This window comes from Parus major, chromosome 4 (genome assembly GCF_001522545.3).
Source record: "Parus major isolate Abel chromosome 4, Parus_major1.1, whole genome shotgun sequence".
In the NCBI taxonomy this organism is placed as follows: Eukaryota; Metazoa; Chordata; class Aves; order Passeriformes; family Paridae; genus Parus; species Parus major.
The window spans coordinates 7852933-7868754 of record NC_031771.1 but is presented as its reverse complement, the minus strand read 5'-3'; the positions used below and the strand labels follow the sequence as shown (position 1 = coordinate 7868754).

Sequence of the window (15822 nt, the reverse complement as noted above, 5' to 3'; positions counted from 1 at the left end):
GAAGTTTTGGGAAAGTCATATATGCCAAGATGGGATATATGCTAGAGACAGGAAATATTTGCACATAAAACTTTCTAGCGTGACACAGAGCTTATAATGCAAGGTAGTTTGGAACAGAGCAAACTCACTGAGAAATATAACAAATTCTTCCTTTAGGCTTCATGGAGGAAAGATTTACAAGTCAATATCCACTTACATCTACAGAAAGGTTCTCATAACCCAGAAACAACTTGGATAGGGCCAACAAATTATCAGGAAACAATCTGGATATACTTTTATCTCCAGAATATAGCTTTGTATATAGACATGGCTATTTATACCCCTCAGTGAATTATCAAAGGTTTCCTTTGACAGGTTATTTCTAGATCAAGACAAATTGGAATGATTTCCTGTATACAATTTCTTCAAGTTTCCTAGCTAATACTTTCAGGCTTATTTCATTCTGTTAATGAAAACATTTCAAATTGTGTTATTTTATGAGTTTCCTTACTCTGTGTAAGTGTTCTATGTATACACTATGTTTTGACAATGGAAGGAAGGGAATGAATGAAACTGAGGTCATATTTAGTTCTTCAGAAAAGAAGAGGTTGCTTCCTCAAAGTGGGCCCAACACCATTGAGATTCCCCTGCCTAAAACTTTGCACATACTTACCTCATTCTCCAGAGACATTATGGGCTAACAAGCTTAAATTAAGGTATGACTGAGACAGAAGGAAGTCAGGATGAAGCATTTGCAACCATGGCTGGTACAAACCTCAGTCAGCCTATAGTTTCAAGGAACAGACAAATCAAACAAAAATCTTTTAATAAAAAGGAGACAGAAAATATGTACACAGCCTGGGAAAGAAGATCCCTAAGCAAGTAAGTAATTTCTGAGTATAAGAAGACAAAAACACCAGCAATTTAAATTTAAAAAAAAAATTAAAAAAAAAATAAATCACAGAAGCAGGAATGGTGACATATCAAGTATTCTCAGGACATAAAGATACAGGCTTTCTGGAAACAGGAATTTTATTCATCTGGGTAGCTTGTTTCCTTCCAGATGAATAGCTTGTAGCAGCCATTCCCAGAACTCCAACCTCTGCTTTAGGACAGATGCTCTGCAGAAGTAATACCATTCTCTGTTCCAGAGATGGCTGGAAGAGCACAGTTGCCTGTACTAAGCAAAATTCCTGCACATATAAACTTCAAAGCCAGCAGTGAGAGCACGCTTGTGATGCCTGACAGACAAGTGCTGCAGCTAAAATTTGTGACACCGTGCAATGAGAAAACATAAAAAGCTGAACTTTAGAAGAGTGAGGTTAAGAAGACTAATGCTTCAGAAGAACAGAATCTGACTCTACATCAGTACTGAATCTATTACACATTTCCTGCCCTTAGAAGTTTTTAGTTTAATAAGTTAGCAAATATTAAAGATCTCTAACAAGCTTTTCTATACATGATATGGCCAGAATTGCAACCTATTCCAAACACACCAAGATTATTTTTATACCCCTTAACTAATTTTCTATCTTTTTAGCAAGGAAATAACATCTGCTTTAATACAATTCTATAAAAAATTAGTAAGATGAGTAAAGTATGAGCCCTTCAAAATCGTGCAAGACAACAGGAGATAAGTGACAATTTGCATTTGCATTGCTTCTCCCACCACCAAGTATTTATTCAATGGATCAGAATTCATGGCAATTACTAGACAGACACAGAAATTTTAAGGAACAGAGACTGCTCATATTCTCTAGAATTCCACATCTGAGGTGGAAGGAGGGCTTGTATTCTGATGTTCTCTGAAGTGTATAAAAGCATTTGTGCAGACTCAGTCTCTGGCCAGCAGACTCCTTACATAGGCACATGGCTCATTGTGTCACATGTGAATAAATTCCTCCACATTTCTTCTTTGGTAGCTGCCATGAGGAAAGGTGGAAAGACTCCCGCTATTTAAGCTTACCTACATCTAGCCACAGCTCATGGCTACATGGAGTTTGTTCCCCCCTTGCCCCAGCTTTCCATTTTTCAATCTGCCCCATCTACTCCCGAAAACCTCGCTGCCAAACCTACAGATAGCGTACATTGACACGGATACTTGAACAAGGTAACCACAGGGTTGTTATTTCAAGGGCCATGCTACTGATTACAGTAGCACTAAGAGCTTCTTACAATAGCAGAATTTACTTTTATCCAAGCAATTCAGCACTGTTTTATTTATATATTGTATAAACAAATACCTTATCACAAGAGCATTTTAGAGATTTTGTATTTTTGAAATGTACACAACTAGGCTCTCCAATTGTTTGCTGCTGCATTAGGTTAACACAATCTGGCTTTTTAGTAGTGCCAGAGGAAGACACAGAGGCTGCTTCTGGGGGGGGGAAAAAAAAAGCAAGCTACCCCAAATTTCTACTGTATCCAGCAGAACCAATCCTGGCTCTGACGACTGACATACTGTCTGGATCAATTAGAGAAGTTAGCAACGCTTCTGTGATTACATATGTAAGAAGGAAAAAAAGCAGGCCATTCCTCTTTCTTCTTCTCCTTGGAGGGGGCCACAGGAGCCCTTCCCGGCCCTGGTACCTCTACTAGCGTGGCTGCCGGGCTTCTGACACCGGGGGCCGTGAGCAGCCACATGGCCGAGGCTAGTACCGAGAGCGCTCAATGCGGCTGGGAGTGGCTGCGCAGCCGACATTAGCACGGGGCGGCCGCTGCTATTTCGGTGGCTTGCAATGGACTTTATTTGCTTAGCCGCTTTTAGCAGAAGGGCAGAAGTGCCAGCTTTTCCTTTCGGTGTCCCGCATGAGGAGAGGTGCTGAGTGGAGCCAGCAGCCGGCGCAGCTTGCGCGGTGCTGGTGGATACCATTTGACCAGCAGCGAGAGGCATGGCGAGCAATTCCCTGATGCAGAGATTGGACAAGATGAGCCTTTCAGTACTGCAGAACTGTATATATATAAACATTTCAATTGACAGAATTTGAGAATAAACAAATCTACAAACACCACTCCTCCCAAGTCGCAGAAAAGAAAAACGCGAAAACACGCGAGGAGAACAACATGGCAACAATGAGGTTGGTGAAAAACAGGGAGGGGGAGGAGGAGCTACACGTCAGAGCTGAATCTTCTACAAGCCATGATGAGGACTGTAATACAGCAAACTGTTTTCCTATAATTCCTGAAGTGCATGGGGGGGATGCAGAATTCACTCACAGCCTGTGTATAAAAGGTGCTCACACTGGAGCATGTGGATGCTGAGAAGCTGTGAACTGATGAGAGGCTTGAACAGAGAAAGAGAACCCTTGCTTCTAAAGATATAGGAAGAAGACTTTTGCTTTTATACTAGAACAGCTCATCCTTAGAAGAGTGTACCCCATTGATCAAATAGCCCACAAAAAACAGTTGTGGGAGTACTGCTTTGCCATGTGGGAAGAACTCATGCTGCAGCAGGATCAGGCAGGACTGCTGCTTGTGAAAATTAGAACCACATTGGTAAAGTTCACAGAACACTGCCTCCTGTCGGAAGGGCCCCGTGACATAGCAAAAGAGACTCCTTTCCCAGAGCAAACTGAAGAAAGATTGTTTGGAAGTGACAAACTGACTAAAAACCCCATGTTTTCTCTCCCTGGACTGTTGGTAGGAAGGAAAGAAGGGATGGGAGAGGGAAAAGGTGTTGTAAAGGTTTCTTTTAGTTCTCATCCTCTTCTAAGTCTGTTGTTATTTTTTTTTTCTTTATACTTTAAGTTTTAAGCCTGTTTTGCCCTTAAAATGTTTCTTCCCAATTCTAACATCAACTCATGAAGTCCTTTTCAATTGCTCTTGTCCCCTCCTCTGCTAATCCATAGAAGAGGAGAATGAGTGAATGATTTTTCATGGATGCACTGGTGTTTGGCCAGCAGCAAACCTACAACAGCTATATATAAGCAGGCAGCATATTTTACTCCCAAGTAATTCTTCCCTCTGAAACGAGACATTTTATGGTCAAATACATGTATTTCCAACTAAAACTAAAGGATAAGAGTAAAGTGCAGCATTTTGACATGCAGGTATGTCCCTCAGGATCAAATACACAGCACACAGCAGACTGGACTCTGCCATTTATACATTAAATATTTTGCACTTATTCACACCCAGGAGTACAAATCCTCTTATCACAAAGCAGTCTTCACGTCTTGCAAGCATTTAATAACTAAGCTAAATAATTTAATAGCCATCCAGACTTAAATGTGCTATTTGTAAGATTTTTTATAATAACTACACTGCAGACTGAAGTGTGTTGTATGTTCAGTAACATCAGTAACATCAGTTAACATCAGCTCAGCAGCTCCAGCTCAGCATAACACCAGGAGTTACCATGAGACTGACTAGAAGCTTCACAGTGAATCTACACTGCCACCAAGTACCAGTCAACCTACACAAAGAATCACCTCAACCACCACAAAACACAGAAAACTCCCTTTCAAGCAGGGACGCTTGACAAAATACATAGGTAAAACCTAGTTGATTCAAGAGTATTTTAAAACTAATTTTCAGCAGTAAAACAAAACAAAAAGTCTCATAGGAATCTATCCAACCTGAATTTTGCAGTTGATTGAACAGATGAGAAGCAGACTCAAAAGTGTTTTATGAGCAAGATGAAGACAATCACAGAAGACCAACATAAAGGAGAAACCACCTTTGTCATCTCACCTGGAAGCATGCAAGACTAGAGGTTTTTCCTCAAGAGTAATTATCAAAGAAGAAGAGGTACCATCTACTCCCCAGACTCACAAGTGGGAGCACTGGGGCATTATTGACTGCTTTCTTTTTATTCTTACTTGAATCAGCAAGTTATAAGAAAGAGCAGTGTGAGAATAAAATCGATACAGCAGAACTAGGTGGGTGGGATGGAATCACATTACCAATTGTTATGCCCTTTGAAAATGAACAGGAACCAAAAATAGTGTGTGCAATTTCCATTAAAGAAACAGATTTTTACAAAAAACTGTATGAAGAACTTTTAACTGTTTATTTTCTCTTCTAAGACTCTGTGTTTTACCAGGTCAACACTTTTTACTCCAACCTAAAACCCCACATCTGCAATTTAACTGAAGTAAAATGAATCTAAGCTACCTAATGCCCCAATACTTAAAAACAACCGACCCAAACCAACCAACCAAAAAGCCCCACCAAAATCCCCACAGGAAATCACTTCTCACTCACAAGTAATGCTGTCAAAGCAAGCATCCTGATTTAGTCAATGCTATGACAGACCAGCTGAAGTATATTATTTTCTTCACCAAATGAGTGTAAAGGAATTTAACTTCAAAAGACAACAGAGATGCAAACTTAATTTTTCTGTAGTTCACTGTACTCAGCCCCTCTTCCCTCAGCAAGTGACATAGCCAGTGTCATTGTCACAGGAAATGTATTGCAGAATACTCCCTATCATATAGAACAGTTACCAGGGCAGCTGATCTACACATGGTCACCGGTGAATGTTCTACTTGCATCTGCAAGTCCCCAAGAAGAAGTACAATGAAGGGGCTGCTCAAAGAAAACAATTCACAGATTTGAAACTGATGTCCTATTCCCTAGGGTTTTGAGGCTTGCGCCCATCCATGGTAGACAAGGAGTTGGATGGCCTTCAAAGGTCCCTTCCAACCCAAATTATTCTGATTCTACAACAAACCCTTTCAACTACAGCAGTGTGCTCTTAGGGGACCCCACAGTTTCTCCTGGTGGCAGTCATGGATGTACACCTGGGGCATCCCATGGCAATGATGGCAGCTACGATGCTGTGAGACCACTGGCAGTGGGAAGCACTGGAATCCTTACCTTGGCTATACCTAAGGTGTGCATTTACAGTGCAGAATATGCGTATCTGCCACTCTGATTCTGTCTATTTCTTCCAGCACAGTTCAGCTGCAGCACTTACCAGATAGTAAATTAAGGTGCTGGGCAGCTCAAGGCTGTTTTCCAGCACAGTTCCTCTCTCTACAGGTAGACGAGATCAAGTCAAATCACTAAGATGCACTAATTCAAGATCAATGCAGTAAAGAAGATTCTGAAAACTGGAAGCATTAGGAGCTACTACTCACTAAGAATCAGTGGGCCCTTCAAGCATTAACCACATCGAACAGCTCAGCAGCTCCAGGTAAAAGATATTCCACCACACTAATTCAATTTCATGACAAAGACAAGATGTATAAACCCAAGGACTGAAGAAACCACACAAATCTTGCAGCTATGTTAATGCTGAAAAACTCTGGAGCAAACTTGCAGTTTTCTGCTGTCCAACTGAAACCAACTATTCTTTTTCACTGCTCTGAAGTGCTAATTAATTGAACTGATCAGTGTAACAAACAGCTTCAGCAATTGCCTGGTTCAAGGGATTAAGAAATCTTCCTCTGTACAGCACGTCTTTCCTTTTGGAAAAGTAACTGATTGCTTCCTAACTAGCAGTGCTTGGTAGCATACAAACAGAGGAACAGAAAAAGCTGCAATTCAAATTAGGAAGAATATATGAAATATGTGTACCTTTTCATTTAATACTAAGGCAGAAGAAAAAAAAATCTATGCCATGTCTATCTATGCTTTTAAATTGGTCTCATTATTATTTATTTATTATTATTTATTATATTATTTAACAAAATTTATCTGGAAATGGGGGCTGAAAAATAGTTAACTACAGCTCTTCTAGAAGACTTGAAATCCTCACTTACTCAAGATAGATGTGCTGAAAAAACCCCCCCACATTATTCAACATCAGATCTGTTGGCCTGTATTTGCTTATGTCAATCTCTTCTTGGGGAGAATTACCATGAATTTGGCCCTGCCAACTAAAAAATGCTGACTTCTGTTTATGACCCTGGAATCCCTACATTCAGGATTCACCCCTGGACTCATCAAGAAACGGACTGTAACCTCACAAAGAGATCCAGTACGCACAGGATATGTTTGGTTTTCAACAATTATCTGAAACAACCAAGTGTATCAATTCAAATTCCAAGATCTGGGTTAAAAATGTCTAAAGGAGCCTTCGTTGTTCTGGACTCAGACCTGAGCTGAAGTGTCCACATATCTCACAAAATAGTCCAAGATGCACAGTGAAACTACTGGCTTTCTACCCATGTATTACACCTCCTCACCCTTAGCACTGAGGTATGCAAGATGAGGTCTGGTAGCACTGAGCATTGAAAAATAGATAAATGGGTCTATTAAGATAAAAAAGTATATTCTTCAACATTACAAGGTTTGCTAACTTGATTCTGTGGTATCACACAAGCAAACAGAAATCCCTGTAACAAGTCTCACTAACCTCACTTTTAAGGATGGAAATGAATAACTGTTAATTTTCTCTAATTCCACAATTCCCTATCAGCAAAATCACAGATTGTATAATTCCTTATGCCCACGCCCTTTGCATTAACACAGTGCTGTTGCAGACTAGAGATTTAAACCCAAGACATCCAGAAAAAGTGCAATCAACAAAATCTCATTAAGAAAACCTTTCAAAAACAGAAGTAAACACAGTTTCATCAAATTCTAACGAAAATAAAGAGTAGAAGCATATAAATGGAATTATGTCCCTTGCCCCAGTTAAAACCACTTTGGGTTCAATTAGGAGTATCTAGAGCCATAACAATATAAGACTAGCTATAGTCTTACAAATGAGGATGTTTCTGTTAATGAGTCTTTTGTAGAATCATGTTTCTACAATTTTTGACAGCACCAGTGACAAAATGGCCTAATTTCATGAACAGGCTTTAGTAACATATGTATTGCTCAAGGGAATTCTCAATGGCATCCTAAACTCACAAACAGTAATTAATTTCTTAAGCAGCTTTGAGAAAAAGTTCTGAAAAATAAGATCAGTGATTCTGCTTAAAGCAGGAAGTCTATCCTGTGCTTCCATGCCAATGTTTCTGCCAATATATTATTTTTCTTCCTACTACTACTGACAAAGCAGGGTATTCCTCTTGGCAAAGAAAAACCAAGTGATTGACATTTCAACAGACAAGTTATTAGAACAACCTTGTTAGCAATTCTGTATTTCAATTGGAAGACAGTACACAGTAAAATTCCAGTGGTGTGCATACTTGATTACTGTACAGCCATGCAAATGCAACAGTGATTGAAAACAAACTAATTTACTTCATTACTGGTAAAAGTGAAATTCTGGAAATCAAGTCTTTAATCTTCAATTATGATGACTTAAGAGGAGATCTCCAAGTCTGTCACCTCAGCAATCTTAATGTCAGCACCTGAATTTCTGTGGCCACAACATTGTTTTAAAAGAATTTATGCTGATCAAAGCTTAGTAAAGGAGAAGCACTGGTCCGTCTAGTTTCAAAGTGGAGGGACAGGGAGCAGATTCTGGAATGAAGAAACAGGAAGATATCCCAGAACAAGGAACTCGGCATATTTACAGCAGAGGCATTGAAGAGAGGTTGTTCAGCAGGCATTTTATCACCAGGAAGTTCCTATATCATTAGTAGACCACTTGTCAAAGCCAGCATGGAAAGGAAGACCACCAGCTCAAAGACAATGCCTTCAAGCTCTGCAATGTTAAGGTAAAAGTGGCCATGTGAAACTGAAATGCCCCTGTTCTGCAGCACACACCCTGGTTATTGCAATACCCCACTGGAGCACATAGGTTCTGGCCATGCCCAGTCAAGCCTGCACAGCGCCTAAGGAAACTGCTAGACATGAAAGATGAAAAATCTTCGTATGTGAAAATGGCCATAGCTAATCCCCAGTCCTGAACAGGTTAACTGATCTTCACACAATGCAATAAACACCAGCTCAGACTAATAAGGCGTCTTCTTCCTCAGTACACTACTTCTACAGCACAAAATAGAGTTGTAAGTCAGTGAAACTGTTTAAACAAGGACTGAAAACACACAACCGCATTGCTTGTTTCCAACAAAAAATACAATGATGTTTCACTTCTTAAAGACTTGGACTTTTTTCCTCTTTGCTCATTAAAGGCTAAGCTCACTACACATGGTGAAAAATATTTGCATCACCTTAGTCTGCCAGAACTCCAAGAAGTTCATCCTGATGTTTCAAGGGACTGAAAAAACTCTTCCACAAAATATATGGCACCTCTAACAGCTTTGCATTTAATGCTTCTTCAATACCTTTTCAATAAATATATTTAACTTCTACATCCAAAGAAAACTTAATTGAATATTGTCTTTGGGATTTGTGAAATAAAACTGAACATCACTGATGAACTGTACCTAACCAGATACAGAAATGAATAATTTGGCAAAATGCCAGGAATCGTCAAAGACTGTTCATCAGTTATATTTAATCAAAAATCAGTCAATCTTGCTTCCTACAGCTTCTAGTTCCATAGTTGATAGTTAGGGTGGGGGCAAGTGGAAGGAAATGGAGTGAAGTACTTTTTCCATTGTCTCATAATGCATCCAGCCTTTTGTGTACCAAAATTCCAACTTACCCATTACTGTCCTGTGGTTACTATTCTACGCTTCCCCCTGCCCTCACTTGAATTATTCTCTAGTAATTTCTTGACTACCTAGAAATTATGTATGTTCAAAAGAATCATAAGGACTCGATTATTTTAGATATGCCAATGTTGAGATCCATTTTTAGTCTAAACTCCTCAGAATCTCTGAGCAGTAGAACATCTACTTGTAGACCTAGTAGCAAATAGTTAAAACTATAAAAACTATATGAGCTAGACACATTTTTTTAATGGAAGTGCAAATTTAAGGAGAATGGTGATTGCTAATCCTGTGGGTGTATTTTTGTTCAAGCTAATCATGCAGATCCCTTTCCTGCTGTACTACAGGAACTCTGAATTGTGAAGTATCTTTCAAATGGAAAAATGTTTCTATCAGAACCTCCACATGCCTGTAAACTGACTAAAAGAGGTCAGTCTAGTTACAGTGTGTTGGAACACACAAAGTGTACACACTTCTGAACTCAGAATTTGTCAGGTAAGTGGAAATGCTGGATTGTGAGCAGATACATTCACATGAGAAACGCACTGACCATGCAGGATGCTTACTACTAAACAAACAAAAAAAACAAACTCTGAAAGCTAATTATTGCCATTTACTATGCAAAGCTGAGCAGGTTGGTAACATTTGTTTCAGGTATATATCTGAAAAAAAAATAAAAATAAATGAGGCCTCAGGAATTGAAAACACACAAAAACCAGATTGGGAAATCCCCCAATTATGCTTCACTTGCACAAATACAAGGCAGTTATCCACTTAGCTCCTGTATTTATTATCTCCATACAAATCAGAATGGGAATGGGTTTAAATTTCTGTTAACAGCCTGTGTACCAGTAATTATGTATCTGTAGGGTATTGCATCCTTTCAATAACACTTGGACCAGTTCCCAAAGCGTCTGTTGAAAAAATCAGATCCAGGCATGCTGAACTGGACACGAGGCCTGGCTGGGCCAGGAGGCAGCATGAGTTTACCCACGACCACCTCATTCCTGGCCAGGGGCTCAGAGCTGCACAGACAGACCTCAGCTCCTCCTATTGCTGTTCAGCCTCCCACAGGACACTACAAGAGGTGGCAGAGGATGAAGTGCTACAGTCTCCAGAAAACACAGTGTAGAATGAAGAGAAGTTGCAGGATGAGAGTGGTGTGAAGAGAGGAGTTGAAGGCATAGGAGAAGGGAAGTAATTTTTCTTAGGGCCTGCACTTAGGACGTCCTAAAAGATATCTCAGTAAGTCAAGTCAAACTCGTAACCAAAACTACACAACGTAGAGTCATTATGCATAACAAGGCAGACAAGTAGTTCATTAGCAAAATTTTCAGTGCGATAAAAACCAGTTTCAAACCTTTTCTATTCACCAGGTGTCATAAAGATACCTCATCATGGGGCTGTCATAAACACCAGACTACACATATGTCTCACAGGCTCATCCCTGCGACACACAGAAAAAGATCACAATGACAACAGCTTTTAGCCTATACACCAGATACCTCAAACTCCTCGATTTTTATTAAAGATTTTCAGAAAAAAAAAAAAAATGCAGCAAACAGAAATCTGCTTGCACTGGGGCACACCTTTTCTAATCTGAATCAAGTTATGAATACAAGGGTGCTGAGCCAGCAGTTTCCCAAAGACATTCTTATTCCTTGTTTGTTCCTGCCCTCCACACAAATACTCAGACACATCCAAGCAATGGGAAAAATAAAAAAAATAAAAAAAAAAAGGAAAGAAACAAAAAACCAACCAAACCCGCTCACATTTAAACACAGACAAGCTCCTTAATTCAGTGTGCCCTGTAATCACACAAACCATCCTGCAAAGGAGGATGGATCACTGAGCAGCAAGGCTAGATCTTTTCCAGCCTGTAACATACTAAAAACTACATACTTACTACAAGGTCATACCAACTCAGAAGCATGACTGATGCTTTCAAAGCAGAAATCAGATTTATAATTCACCATATTTACTTTTTAACCTTAATGGAAATTGCATGTCTTATGGTCACATGCCTGTTCATACAGCTTTCTAGTTCTACATGTTCCATTTCCATAAAACACTTTGGAAACAGAAGTGATTGTACACATCGCTCCCACTTAAGTTTCAGAAGTTTACAGAACCTTAAGAGTGCTGTTGCTCCAAAAGAACAGTACTCATCTTACTTCTGATCTTTGGTATGACTCAAAATAGTAGTGTCTCTTCGAAAGATAACAAGAGATTTTCATACAAAATGGACTTCTGAGAGAAAACAGCTTGATCTAGATACAGTCTCTTCTAAATAAATCCACTAAGTTGCTCACTCACAAACATAAGATATTTCAAATTCAAACCATGACCTTAGAAACATAATGTTCCTGCAACGCCACATGAAAGCTGAAACAAGATCCTCAATATATACTGATTGGGCACACTAAAAATGTATGAATTGGGCACACTTTGCTGGTATTTGGAATGTAGACCATCTTAACCTCATTCTGAAAACCAGGCTTATTGCCTAAATCCCACTGAATGTTCTCTCTCATCCATATGCCAGCCGCCACCCAGCAAAAACGATTGACAAATTTCCACAGAAGTTGGCTGCAAATTAAACTTCAGGAAGACTTCAAAACATTCGTCCTTCTCCACTTCCTCCTTCGAAAGCCATCTTCCCATCGACCAACAAACATAGTTATTGTCTACAGCAAAACAACGAGTTATAAAAGAAAAAAAAAAATAATAAAGAGAATCCAGGGTGGGTGGTTCGGCAGGACGGCAGCTGCAACGGCGAGCGATGAATGAAGCGGCCACGGGGTATTTCCCGGAGCCCGGGGTGCCTCAACGCGGCCAGCGCCGCGACCTGGTGGGCGAGTGGGGAGACACGGCGGCCCCCATTCGGGTGGGAAGGTGTGCGAGTGACAGGCGACGCTGGGGCCGGCCTGTCCCAGCCATAAGGAGCCGCGGCCGGGACGGTGGCGCCAGGACTCCGCTCACCTCCGGTTCGGGGTACGAGCTGGGGCCTCCTCAACCCGCTCCCCACAGTCGATCCCGGGCCTCCCGCCCCGCCACTCACCAGAATGCGCTTGAAGAGCGCGTTCTCCTTGGGCGGCAGGCTCACAGACGGCATCCTCCCCGCCGCCGGCTCCACCGAGGGGTTCCGAGGAGGAGAGTGAGTGGGCGGGCCGGCTACGTCCCGTCCCCGCCGCTCGGCCGCCACCGCCGTGAGCCTCCCCGCAGGAGTATAGTTGCTCCCGCCGCCTGCCGCCCGCGCCGCCGCGGGCCCGGCCCTTCCCGGCCGCTCCGAGCCCTTCCAGGCTCCTCCGGTCGCCGCGCGCGCCGGGCTCCCCGCGCCAGCCCCGGGCGCGCTCACGTGGTCCCGAGCGGCCCCCGAGCCGCCGCCAAAATGGCACCGCGGCGCTTCCCCAGCCGGGTCACGGCGTCCTCGCGCATGCGCCGCGGCCCCGCGCCGGCCCCGCCCCGCCAATTGTGTGGGCTCCGCCGCGGAGCCGAGGCCGGCCTGGGGTGATTCCGGCTCGGCGGCGGCACTGCTTGGTGCCGGCAGCAGGCAGGGAAGAGCGGAGGGCCATCAGGTTGCGTAGGATCCGCCGTGCCTTACGCGGCGGAGCTCGCCCGCCGGGGCACGGGCGGGGCGGGGTGGTCCCACCCCCGAGGGCGGAGCCGGGTCTGGTCAACAAGATGGCGGCGGGCCTGAGGGCGGTGAGGCGCTGGGGGCTGGTGGTAGCGGCAGCACCCGCACTACCACCACCCGGCCTTGGTAAGCGGCGGTAGGGCGAGAGCCGCTTTGGGGTAGGCTGGTGGGCGGCCTGGCCCGGCCCGGCCCGGCCCAGCCCAGCCCATCCCATCCCATCCCATCCCATCCCATCCCATTGACCTAGGGCCGCGGGAGCCCTGCTGCCTGCAGGTGACAGCGTCCCCGCGAGCTAGTCCGCGTCTGGGGTTAGAGGAAGATTCGGTCGCAGCTTCTCTCCTTTTAGTATTTTTAATCGAAGCCCATTAATTATTTTTAAATTTTTTATTTATCTGTTTTAAGTTGGTGTTGCTTCCAGCAACAGGGGGGAAGGCTCACCATGTCTTGCCGCGATGGTGGTGTCGGCCCTTCCCAGGAAGGCTGTTCGCGGAGCGCACTTGATGGGTGGGGGACGGGAGGTGAGGAAGGCCCGGGGGTGGAGGGCTTTAGGCAGGAGACAGCGAGAGGCATCCTTATAGAGCAGAAGATGCTGAGGGAAATAGTTTTTGTGGCTGGGGAATACTGCTTTTGAGTTGTTGGCAGTCCCCGTCGCCTCTCGGATCAGGGAGCATATGCTGTGGGGATGCTATGAATGGATTGTCTATAACAATGTTATAAACAATATAAGAGACTACTTCATCATTGCATTCATTTGGGGTTTGCATTTTTTCCCTGATTGTATGAATGTCACTAAGTACTTTGTAGTCGAACCCTGAGGAATGTTAATGCATTTGTAATCTTGTGCCTTTTCAGCTTTTACTCGTTCTGCATTTGTTGTGAAAGAAATGAATAACGCCCAGCCAAACTGGTTGAGAGTTGGCTTGGCATTTAGCACCAGTGCTGCCTTGTGGGCTTTTGTAAGTGTTTTTATTTGGTTTTGTTGAACTTAACTATTCTGTAAAAATCATAATAGTGATATGAATGCAGTGACTGCGACCTACTGAGTTTATTGGAGTAATGGGTGGTCATAGCAGGTGTCAAGATTGAAGCATGATTCATTATTAATGTTTTCACATATTTACGCTTTTATGTTGTGCTCTTATTTTAAGAAATGAACAACTTTTTCAGCTTCTTAAAACAGCCACAACAGAATTAATTCTTCAAGCCTGTTGGATTAATGCTTTGGCATTATTCTCCCCATGGTCTTTCCAAAAAGAAAGAAAACATAGGGATGTACCCAGATAATGTTGTGTTTATCAAACTACAATTCTCTTCTCACTTTTCAGCTGGTTAAGGTGGCTGATTTCAATAGATTAAGATTCCTTTTTCCTGAACAGAGTGCAGATGGAAGATATTCTCTGTTTCAGAGAACTCACAGACTTTATGGTATTAAAGCAAGCAGGATGTAGTAGATCTCAGGAGGAATCATGCAGGATAAGCAGCACTCCCATGGTGACATGTTTTCAGGGTAGGATGGATTCCCTTTGGGGTTTTCCCCTTTTTTGGCGTTGGTGAATTAATCGGCAGTGGAAGCCCCCCCATCTGGTCAGGAGAAAATGTTTGTCTTATGAAGCATTGTTTCCACACCTTTTTCTGTTGATAATTAACATATGTTGTGTTCTGGATGGTCCCAGTTATGTATTGGTTTGCATTTTGATAACAAGTATTTTATATTCTGTAGAACTCTTTTTGTTGTCTGGATTCAGCTGTGAATTGTATAGGTGTTTATAATATACTTCTATTTTATAGCTTATCAAGCAGCATAATGAAGATGTAATGGAATACGAAAGAAGAAACAAGAGAGGACATAAATGTACAGGATGTTCATAGTAAGTGTGCACATACAAATGCTTTTGACTTAGCTCAACACAAGTTCTGAAGATCTTTGACGTCTTTTAGGAGTCAAGATACTGAACTGATTTATGTCCTTTTTTCCTCAGTACTTTGCATTTTGGCTTTTGCTACTCTTTTAACTCACTCCCAGCTTTAAAATTATAAGGTGGCTGATCTGTATTTTTATGTATTCTCTTGTGTGAATATTCCCTCTTAGCTTTCTATCTTTAACATGCAAATTCTTAGAAAATAATACATCTCTTACAGTGTCTACAATAAATAAAGGTTGTAAATTGAATACCTTAAAAATGGCTCAGTGACAAGGAAACAAAAGTGACTAATGATAGCTTATCTTTTCATCTTGCTTTTTATTTTAACACGTATACAGTGGGGTATATTTTTTCTTGGTTTCACTTCCATACTGTACATAAAATGATGCAAAGTCAATACGTGTAGATGTGCACTATAGGGCAAAGTGTATGTGGTTGTTGTCCCTTTAAAGTATAAAAAACATAATTTATGTTTCTGACTGCTAAGAAGTCTTTGGGGATTATGGCCTCAGAGCAATTAATATGCCACATGAAATAATTCCTTATACTATAGAAAACCTTGTGGTGCTGTGGTTATTTTTCCCTGTGAACATTTCTCTCCAGATGAAAATGCAGGATGTTATATTTCTGACCACTTTCATCACATCTATTTTTCTTATTTGCTAATAATTTTTTCTCTTCTTAGGCTGATGACACCGTCACAAAGCGATGTGCACTACAGAGCAAAGTGTATGTGATTGTTGTCCTACAAATAAATGAGCACAGAAGAAGTAAAAAGTTACCTAATTACTTGTATGTTCATACATTTCATGTGCATAATTAAAAA

General features: G+C 41.9%; 2 protein-coding genes across 2 annotated transcripts in view; one reads left to right on the top strand and one right to left on the bottom strand.

Moving 5' to 3' along the window:
• The window catches only part of NAA15 (N-alpha-acetyltransferase 15, NatA auxiliary subunit), a 37812-nt gene extending 25061 nt beyond the window's left edge, over positions 1-12751 (bottom strand). The window contains exon 1 of the mRNA XM_015625117.2: positions 12499-12751. Coding sequence (XP_015480603.1) covers positions 12499-12552 — 54 coding nt within the window. The 5' untranslated portion in view covers positions 12553-12751. The remainder of the gene's footprint in view (positions 1-12498) is intronic.
• Positions 12752-13066: 315 nt separating this feature from the next.
• On the top strand, positions 13067-14943 carry NDUFC1 (NADH:ubiquinone oxidoreductase subunit C1). Its single transcript, XM_015625118.3, has 3 exons — positions 13067-13200; positions 13927-14030; positions 14863-14943. The coding sequence occupies exons 1-3, from the start codon at positions 13122-13124 to the stop codon at positions 14941-14943; spliced, it is 264 nt and encodes an 87-aa protein (XP_015480604.1). The 5' UTR covers positions 13067-13121.
• The last annotated feature ends 879 nt before the right edge of the window (positions 14944-15822 follow it).

Excerpts from the sequence above, each read along its gene's own strand:
- NDUFC1 (XM_015625118.3), top strand. The coding sequence starts at position 13,122 with ATGGCGGCGGGCCTGAGGGCGGTGAGGCGCTGGGGGCTGGTGGTAGCG. Across the intron at positions 13,201-13,926 it reads ACTACCACCACCCGGCCTTG|CTTTTACTCGTTCTGCATTT; the intron begins GTAAGCGGCGGT and ends GTGCCTTTTCAG. Across the intron at positions 14,031-14,862 it reads GTGCTGCCTTGTGGGCTTTT|CTTATCAAGCAGCATAATGA; the intron begins GTAAGTGTTTTT and ends TCTATTTTATAG.